We start from the raw sequence: 9,896 nt of genomic DNA, 5'->3' as shown, positions 1-9,896 counted from the left end.
TCGCGGGGGAAAGCATCTGACAAAGGGAAAGCGGTAGCACTAAACGCCGGGTTCATTCCGCTTTTCTTCCCCCTCCGGAGCAGAAAGTTAAATAACTTTCCGGCAAGGGGCAGAGGAGGAGGGGGCGTGATCACCCGGACGGGGCGGGGGAAGCGCGGAGCTGCCCCGGGCTCGCCCCGACGGCTGCTGGACCCCGGGCGCTCCGGGAAAGGCGGCGAGAGCTCCGAGGTAGCCGCCTCTCGGCCCGGATTACAGGCAGAGCCTCTTGGCACCGCGTAAATGTCAAGCAGCAGCTTTTAATAAAGGGACGTTCAGGCTGTTACAAGTTACAGTGCGGCGGGCCTGCCCCGGAGACGTCGAGAGGCTGCGGAGCCGTGCCCGGGCCGGGGCGCGCACGCCGCTGCGCCTTGAAACGCGGGGCCCCGGGGGCGCTGGCCCGGCCGCCGGGGGGCGCCCTCCCTCGCCCAGCGCTGAGCGCCCGGACCCTCCGGGCGGCCGTGCTCCCCCTGCCGGGGCTCGGCCTCAGCGCAGGAAGGAGGCGGACGAGCCGCGGGGAGGCGGCCCGCGGCTCGGCTGGGCGCGCGGCCCCTCGACGGGGCGGGAGTGCGCCAGCTCCAGCGCCCCGGGCCGCAGGGGCTGGCTGGCGGAGGCCGATGGCCCAGGGCGCTCCCCGTTCCGGTGACTGCCCCCAGCCTAATGAAGCAATTGATTAGCGCTCAACGTGCCGTTTTAATTAGCTGCCTGGTAATTAACTGGGGGAGGGCGCGCGCGCCGCTGAGTGGCACCTCAGCTCATCGCTTTGATTGTGTCTGCCCCGGCCCCGGCCAAGGGGGGAGGCGGCTGGTGCCTGTCGGGGCCCCGGGCCCGCAGCTGCGCTCGCCCCTCTGCCGGGTCTGCCCCTCTGCTGTGTCAGCACAAGCCTCTGCGGATACCTCGGGGCTTGTGCTGGAGCCCCGCATAACCCGCCTGGGTCGCGCTGTTTGCTCGGTCCCGGATCCGGACTAGCCGCCTTCGTGTAGGAGCGGGTTGGCACGGCTCTGAGCGGCCCTAGGGTTAGAAACAAGCGGAGTTTGCCCGGGGTGCTGCTCCCGCGCGTGTCAGCAACGTGCCCGAGACAGGGAAGGCTATGAAAGTGCTGCCCCCCCCCCCCACTGTTAACTCTTCGCTGAGCGGCTTTAAGCCCTAAAGCCGGAGCCTGAGACGGGGAGCGCATTGTTGGTTAAAGGATTACTGCAGTGGAACATCTTATCTCGGCTCACCCACTCCCCGAGGGGCAGTTAGGACACGCTCCTCGGGCAGGGCAGGCGGGGCGGCGGCAGCCCGTCCTCGGTGCGGGGGGCTTCGGGACGCGGCTCGGGGTCCTGCTTTGGGTCTGCCTTCTCCAGCCCTTTCCTTTCTCCTTTTTTACTCCGACGAGGCGCCCCGCTTTGCATGCCTGCAAGATGCAAATACCGACCGATGTCTTCGCTTGTCTAAAGAAAGCCCACTCTGCTGCCGCCTGCCAAGGGGGACGTAAGCGACTGCAGCAAAGCCCCGCTCCAAGCGCGCACCGTCTATCCCCGGGGCCTAGGGCTCCCGGAGACAATGGGCGCTTGGAGGTGACCCCTATCGCCGCCCAGCGGGCAAGGGCGGCATTGCAGCACCCCCGCCCCGCTCCCTGTCTGCAGCGGCTGGACCCTGATTAGGGAACGTCTCCGTGAAACATGTCTAGGGAGCAGACACCGCACCACAAGCCTGCCATGGGAACAGATGGCTGCTGTCCTTCGCGGCTCTACTCTTTTCAAAACCACGTTGCTGCCGCGTCGGAACAAAACCCCAACCCCAAACAAACCCCAAACATCAAGACTTAGTAGGGGAGATGCGAAAGCCAGCCTAGGTCAACAAGGAAATGGGTTGCGTTGGCCGAGGAGGTGCAATAAAAACAGATTGAACGTTTGAGGCCGTTTAGGACTAGGGACTGGACAGCTCTCCCTGTGTCTCTAGAGCAGATCGTTAGCTGGTAATGCAAAAGCTTTTGCTCTAGCACTGAAAGGTCCCAAATACCGATGAGGCAGGAGGCGGTTCGTCTATTTTGACGCTTGAAGAAAACCGCAAGAAATAGGCTCTGGGCTTAAAATGAAGTGAACCAAGATCAAGGCCCGGCCAGCGCTCCAGGAGACACCCCGGGAGTCCTGGGAACAGAGGAGGCTGGTCGGACACAAGGGCGGCGAGGTGAAACGCACTGCGTTTGAAATCAGGCTTCCTTCAGAGCAGCTGCTCTTCGATTATATATTTTTTAAAATGGGTATTTTAAAAAGAACGAGTTGGTGCAAAAATAAAGAAGGTATTGCCCCAAATGAAGGTTCCGCTCTGTACCTATGGATGGGATATTTCAGGCTTACCTGTGAGCGATGAATGGTCAGATGTCGAATTTAAGTCTCGAGTACAAGCCTCTGGTTAATATCAAAGCCAGGAATTACACCTTGGGCTGCCTTATTTTTCTTTTGAGATATATATTTACAGGAGCCCCAGCTAAATGAGGGCTCCTGAAATGCCGTTTGAATCACGGCTTCCCTTTTTCACGCGCACAAAAATAATGTAATTAATAAGTATTGTGAGAATCATGATGACCTCCATACGTTGTTTGGAAGCGGACAGATGTAAATGTTGGCATGGCTGGAATACTTTAGCAGAACAAATACTTTCGCCATACATATCCTCCTCCACTAGATCAAATTGCTGATTTCTTTGCCAATGTAGTTAAATATTACTAGTCGATAACATTTCTAACCACACAACACAAGCTGTGCTATGGGCGGTTTTGACTTTTCAGTCATTTTAGGCATATAAACAAAACAAAAACAATCTTAAATGAATTATTTATAAAGGATTTGGAATAATTGATTTATGTGGTGCTATCACTCAGACTCGGATTTTATGTGTTTTCCCCTGTGAAACCAATCTTCCTCCAACTTTTAATGCGGGTATTTCTTTAGGAAACCCAGCACAGCGGAATGCTGATGGCTTCGCTCAGTAAAAATAATGCCCTGAATCTTTTTTTTTTTTAGTATAAATTTGACAAAGAATCCTAGCTAGTGTCATCACTGCCATCCAGTGACATTTTTTCGGCAGTTTATAGTAAATGCCAGTCGCTGTGTACAGAGGGGGGAAGTGACTGCTGCATCTCTGCACCTAGGATTAATTATCTCAGTAGCATTAGGCAGGAATTTTCATGCTTAAATAAACTATCATTAAAAAAATAGCGACCTTTTTCAGGCTGCTTCCTGCCTAACTCGGCAATCCATCAATAACTACAATGAGTCTCAGCTTGACCTATGACAAGAGATTGTTACAGGGGGGTTTGCTGGGACAGGGAAGCCAAGGCAGGAGGATGCTTTCAGCTAAGCGTTAAGAGCCATCACAGCGAAGCCTTTTTGTGTTCCTACCAAAAGGAAGCTCTCTATAGACACCTGTCCGCAGAGGAGATTATCTCAGCCCTGACTCAGGTACTTTATTTACCCATTTTCTTTTTCCCTTTTTTCCCCTGTGGTTTTCTCCTGAACTATTGAACTATACCAGTTTTAGCGTGAATACCTCTCCTCTAGCGCATTATCTATTGCGATCACCGAGCATTACGCCTCTAAATATCTTGCCTGAGCTAATCCTGTTTTACCTCCCCCTATTATTTTCCCGTATCTCTTTCCATCTGCCCGGGCACAGCAGACACACACATGCCTCCTCAGCGGCCCCCGCCCCCGCACATCCCCGGGTTACATTTTTGTCAATCCCGTCCATTCCAGTCTATCAGCTCGGCATTGTTTTTTTCTGGAGGAGGGGAGGGCAGATCATCGAGATGCTTGGATGTCATTTTTTAAAGATATTTTCCTTTGCCCGCTTTACGGTTGTTTAATTAATGCAGCTTAAGGAAAGAAGGGGAAAAAAAGCTCAGAGGCTTTTCGCTGCCATTTGATGGGTTAAGAAATATATTCTTTTAGACTGACATGGCAGCGATGCCAGCCCGGTGTACCTCAGATTCATGGGGTCCTTACGATGGTAATTCGAAATAAAATGTAACTCAGAGAACTTTGAATCATTCATTAGCACCTTATAATTACTCTGCTAATTAGGTTGACACGGTACTTAATCAGGAGTAATACGACGTCTTGTCACTGGCAGTTCCCATTACTCTGACATTCAACAAGAGACAGGTTGGAGTCGTCCTAGAGAAATTAACACAAGTTGATACTCTCCAAAGAATCAGTGGAATAATTTCCTGCGGTCCCAGGCGGATCGACAGTAACCATTCCCCTTCCGACTGAGCTGCTCAGACGAGGAGAAACCAGAACGGGAGCACTCGCGGGCTAATGAATTCAAGCAGAGCCCCGCACAAGGGAAGCCAGTCCCCAGCCTCGGCGGTCGCTTGCGCCTCTGGCTGCCTCGCCTGCCTGCCTGCCTGCCTGCCTGCCCACCTTGGGTGCTGCACTGGCTCCTTCTCGCCCTCTGACAGGCTTCCCTCGCCTCTTAAATTCTCTTCCCCCGGAGAGCTCAGCTCCGAGCTGGAGCCCTCCATTTCCTCCTGCAGAAAGGCAAAGCCCGGCGTGCCCTGGAAACCGGGCTACCAGGCTCCCCCGGGCCGGGCAGGCGGGGGGCCAAGCAGCTTTTGGAAAGTTCGTGCTTGATGGTCTCCTTGGCTTATGTGCAGTTCCGTTTCTCCACCTATGCGAGATGGACGGAGCGGGCTGGGCAGCTGCGTCTCATTTCCATGCTGCCCGGCTTCCCCCACCTGCCCCGCCCTCCATTACCCCAGCGCCCCCCTTAAAATAATAGGCAGAGGCAGCACCTCTGCGTTTTTTCCTCCCCAGCTCTTGACACAGGGCACAGCATCATCATCATCACTGTTATGATTACTACTATGATTATGATTACTATTACTATTGTGATGGTGGCGGTGATGCTGGCAACCGCGCTCAGCCCCGGACTGGGGAAGGAATCCTGGCGATGCTAAAAAAGAGCAGCCCAGCGCAAAAGCTGACAAGGTCCCCGGTCCCCGGAGCTCATTGGCTGCCGGCTTCTCGGCGTCGGCCTCCGCCGCGCAGGCCACCAATGGGGGCTCGCGTTGCACGGCGAAAAAAACCCAGGGTTTATAATAAAGCGAGGGGGGCGCGCGCCGGCAATGGCCGTGACGTCACGGGAGGGAGTCGCTGCGCCTGAGAGGAGCCGGGCTGCGCGGGGAAGCGCGCGGCAGTGGCCGGAGTCCGACCCGCTTCGCGTCTCCTCCTCCCGCCGCCGCCGCCGCCGCCTGCCCCGCGCTCAACTTTCCAAGAAAGTTCAATAAGTCCTTGGCGGAGGCGAGAGGCGGGCGGCGGAGCCCGCAGCAGCGGCAGCCCTTGCCCCGTGCCCCTGCTCCCGCCCGGTGCGATGCAGTGTCCCGAGGCAGCCCGGCCGCCCAGTAGCTCCCAGTGAGCAGCCCCGCCGCAGCACGTGTGATCCGCGCCTCGCGCTGCCGCCCTGTCCCCGCGCCCCGGCTCCCCCGTGCTCTCCCCGCGCTGCCGGGCTTTTTTTCGGGGGAGGGGGGTTGTTTCTTTTCTCCCCCGGTGACTGCTTCTGCCCCCGCCGCAGGTGCCAGCCCCGGCCCCCTCCCCCTTCCTTTTTTGTTGTAAAGGCACTGACACCCTCGTTGCGCTTTTATTTATCGATCCGCGTTGACCGGGGCTGCTCTTCGGCCGCGCAGGGAGCCCCGGCTGGAGGACCGGGATGACGGCGCCGCTCTGAATGGCCGCGATGGAAGGATCTAGCGGGTCCAGCTTTGGGATAGACACGATTTTGTCTAATGCCAGCTCGGGCAGCCCCGGCGTGATGAACGGAGACTTCCGCCAGCACAGCGAGGCTAGGACGGCGGATTTTCGAGCCCAGGCCACCCCGTCCCCCTGCTCGGAGATAGACACGGTGGGCACGGCGCCTTCCTCGCCCATCTCGGTCACCATGGAGCACCCCGAGCCGCATCTGGTCCCAGAGAGCATCCCGCAGCATCACCACCTCCACCACGGCCAGCCGCCGCCACCGCCAAGTTTGCAGGGCTCGCCCCAGCCGCCGCCGCCGCAGTTGGGCTCGGCCGGCTCTGCCCCCCGGACTTCCACCTCTTCCTTCTTAATTAAAGACATTTTGGGCGACAGCAAACCGCTGGCGGCGTGTGCGCCCTACAGCACCAGCGTCTCCTCTCCCCACCACACCCCGAAGCAAGAAGGCAACGCCGCCAGCGAGAGCTTCAGGCCAAAGCTAGAGCAGGAGGACAGCAAAGCCAAACTCGACAAGCGCGACGACCCGCAGAGCGAGCTCAAATGCCACGGTGAGTAGGTGCGGCCGCCCCGCGGAGCCCGCTGCTCTGCCGTCCTCGGCACGGGGCAGATGTGGGGCCAAGACCCGCGGCCGCGGCCCAGCTCCGGCCTGCTCGCGTGGGAAGGGGACCCGGAGCGCGCCCAGACGCCGGCTCTGCCGCGCTCGTGTCCCTGCCTGCTCTTTCCACCAAATAAGCCCCCGCCTCTCCCCCGAGCTCTGCCCTTCTCCCTCTCGCGCTCATTATTTTGAGAAGGAGGAAAAAAATAACCCGAAATAACCGCGTGTTGTTGTTTGTTTTTTTTAAACGAATTTATTTATTTTCAAATGCAAATGCGATGAAATGACTCCCGTGTTGTGCAAACACCACGCGCCGGGCTTTCGGGGCACGTAATTAAGGCCCCGGTTCCCAAGCCGGGCTACGGGAAGGCGAAAACTTCCTGTTTGTGCCCGAGCGCCTTCAGAAAGACTCGCGCTTTTTTCTTCCCTCCTGTCCTAAAATCTCAGGCCCGTGGCCCGGCTGGGCGGCGAGGGCAGCGAGGTGCCCACACCGTGGGGTGAGTGGCGGGGGAGCCATCCGGGGTGTCCCGAGGCCGGGACCTGAGGGGACACGTCTCTGTCGTGTGGCCCCCCCGGCTGCTCGGCGATGCGAGAGCTGGGAGCTGCTCCCGGGCGCCGCGGCGAGCTGCTGCCTCGCCTGTGCAGGCGGGGCCCGAGCCAGATGGAGCAGCCTGGGCTGGCGATTTTTGTGTGTGCGTGTGTGCACCATCCTCCCCAGTGGGTCAATTAGGGAGATTATTGTTCTTCCTGCAGGGAAGATCAGGAGCGTTGCAAAAACTGGTACAAACAGAGCTGGATTGACGTATCGATCTCCCGGCGGCGTGGCGAGAAGCCCGAGCTGACAAATAGACTCCGCAACGCTCGGCGCGGTCACCGGGACCTTGTCCCAGCGCGGCCCGGGTGTCCCGGGGCGGGGCGGGGCAGGCCGCTGGCCGCGGGAATTGCCATTGATGGAGGCAGCCCCCGGGGCTGGGGGAAGGGGGTCGCGGGCGCCCCGTCCACAGCCCGGCCCGCGAGCACTGAGCCGCGCGTGTGAATTGTTCGCAGGGACAAAGGAGGAAGGCGACCGCGAGATCACGAGCAGCCGGGACAGCCCCCCGGTGCGAGCCAAGAAGCCCCGCAAGGCGCGGACTGCCTTTTCGGACCACCAGCTCAACCAGCTGGAGCGCAGCTTCGAGCGGCAGAAGTACCTGAGCGTCCAGGACCGCATGGACCTGGCGGCCGCGCTCAACCTCACCGACACGCAGGTCAAGACCTGGTACCAGAACCGCAGGTAAGGGCGGCGGGCCGGGCCGGGGGCTCAAGGCAACGGGGAAAAATAACCCCCAGTGGCGCCTCCACTAGGGCCGGGGGCAGGCTTTGCCGAGGAGCCCGGCCACTGGGACGCACAGGCCGGGCCTCCCCGCGCCGAGAGCCCGGCTCCCCCGAGATTCAGCTGCCGCCGCGGTGCCCCCGGCCCGCGAGGAGCTGCTCAGGTTCACCCCGAACAAATGCATAGAGGAGACGCCTAAATGCGGCCTGATGCGGAAATAAATACATCATGGGCCGCGCCGGTTTCGCTTCCCGAGCGGGCGCGGATCTGGTCCTGCGGCAAGCGCGTTATGCGGAGTCGTTCCCCGCGCCCGTGGGACCCGCTTGGCCACCCCTGGCCTGCTCTGCCCTGCCCTGCCCCCGCGGCCCTCCCGCTGCTCCGCCAGGCCCGAGCGCCCGGCCTGGTCTCCCGAGCGCCCGGCCGCCCGCGCTGCTGCCCTCGTGTCGCGGCCGGGGTCGGGGCTGGCGCGCTGCTGCCGGCTCTGCCATCCATCCGCTCCTGGCCCGGTGCGTACGGCTGCAGCCACCCTCATTCTGTCGAGCAGCATTAGTGTCAGCCGCAGCCAGGCTAAGCGCCGCGCCATGTTTATTCATTTCTCCGGGATGGCTGAGCGGCAGCACCCGGCCGGGCTCGGCGCAGCCCCAGGCTGGCCCGGCCGGGACGCAGCCCTGCGACTCGCCTGCGATCTCCGACCGCACCTGAGCGCGAGGTGATCCGGGCGGTGCGTCTGCCTCGGCCGCTGGGACCGCTGCCCTGGCCTGGCCCTCGCTGCAGGGAGGTGGGAGCGGGGAGGAAGGCTTCGCTCTGAACTTTCGGCCCCGGGAGGAAAGCATTCCCCGCGCGGAGCTGACGGCGGGCAGGCCCGGGGCAAGGGGCTTGTGTGGCCGGCACGGCCGCCCTGCCGCCCCTAGCCGCCGTGTGCTCTTTCTCTTGCAGGACGAAGTGGAAGCGGCAGACGGCGGTGGGCCTGGAGCTGCTGGCCGAGGCCGGGAACTACTCCGCCTTGCAGAGGATGTTCCCCTCTCCCTATTTCTACCACCCGAGCCTGCTGGGCAGCATGGACAGCACGACGGCGGCCGCAGCTGCCGCGGCCATGTACAGCAGCATGTACCGGACTCCCCCCGCGCCGCACCCCCAGCTCCAGAGACCCCTGGTGCCCCGGGTGCTCATCCATGGGCTGGGGCCCGGCGGGCAGCCGGCGCTCAACCCCCTGGCCAACCCGCTGCCGGGCACCCCGCACCCGCGGTGAGAGCGCGGCCGTGCCAGTCAGCGGCCCCGCAGCCTCTCCGCAACCGACCCGGCCGCACGGAGGAGGAACGGAGCGACCCAGGGGGCGAGCAGCGAGCCCCGGAGCCACCCAGGAGGCGAGTGCACCAGAGCAGGGACTCTGAGAGCCATGACCCCAGAGCTGCTGCAGTAAGTGAAACAAACCCACCCCCGACCCGAACCTCGAGACCTTCTTGCCAGGCGGGAGACGCGGGACTTAGCGCTTGGACTGAGAGACAGCCAGCCGGGCAGGGGCCGGCCACAGACTCTGAGGACAGAGAGGTCCCCGGCCTGCCCCTCCCCGCACGGCCCGGCCGGAGGCCAGCGGGCCCGGAGGACTGTGCGCTGCCCTCCCCGCGGCGCTCTGGGGCGGCGGCGTGGCCCGAGCTCGGAGCCGCGGGCCTCGGGCGGACTGCGCGCCGAGCCAGACACCCTATTTATTATCTGTTGTCCAAAACCAATCACTTCGGTACCTTAGTTAAAAAAAAAAAAAAAAAAGAAAAGAAAAGAAAGCAAGAAAGCAACCGCCATGATCTGTGCCCCCGCGCCCTGCCGTGTCTGTTCGGATTCAGTACAATAAATTGCTTAGATGGCGACATTTAGATTTTTTTTAATTTTTTTTTTTTTTTTGGTGACTGAAAGTGACGAGAGAGACAGAGAGAAAAGGAGGAAAAAAAGAGAAATAAACTTTATCTTTTTGTAACAAACGTGGGGCCGCAAGTCAGCTGATTTTTCGTGCTGAGCACCGGGCGGGAGCCGGCCGGGCCCGGGCTGTGCGGGGCAGCCCGCAGCGCCTCCCCGCCCTTCTGCTGTTGAGCCTTGGCAGGGGGATGCGGGGGCCGAGAAGGGCCTGGGGGAGCGAGGGGCAGGGCTGGCCTTGCGGCCGTAGCTGGTGTGTGCTCGTGTCCCCGAATATGCAAGAGGGAGGTGGAATGGGCTTGTGGGG

At 60.7% G+C, this 9,896-nt stretch overlaps 1 protein-coding gene across 1 annotated transcript; it reads left to right on the top strand.

Moving 5' to 3' along the window:
- Window positions 1–5,203: 5,203 nt before the first annotated feature.
- Window positions 5,204–9,613, top strand: BARHL2 (BarH like homeobox 2). Its single transcript, XM_006275079.3, has 3 exons — window positions 5,204–6,325; window positions 7,420–7,645; window positions 8,621–9,613. Exons 1-3 carry the CDS (start codon window positions 5,752–5,754, stop codon window positions 8,931–8,933), a joined length of 1,113 nt encoding a protein of 370 aa, XP_006275141.1. The 5' UTR covers window positions 5,204–5,751; the 3' UTR covers window positions 8,934–9,613.
- Window positions 9,614–9,896: the final 283 nt, after the last annotated feature.

The sequence above is a fragment of the Alligator mississippiensis genome, chromosome 5, assembly GCF_030867095.1.
Source record: "Alligator mississippiensis isolate rAllMis1 chromosome 5, rAllMis1, whole genome shotgun sequence".
Taxonomy (NCBI): domain Eukaryota; kingdom Metazoa; phylum Chordata; order Crocodylia; family Alligatoridae; genus Alligator; species Alligator mississippiensis.
The sequence above is the reverse complement of the archived record's forward strand: the minus strand, read 5'-3'. Positions and strand labels throughout refer to the sequence as shown.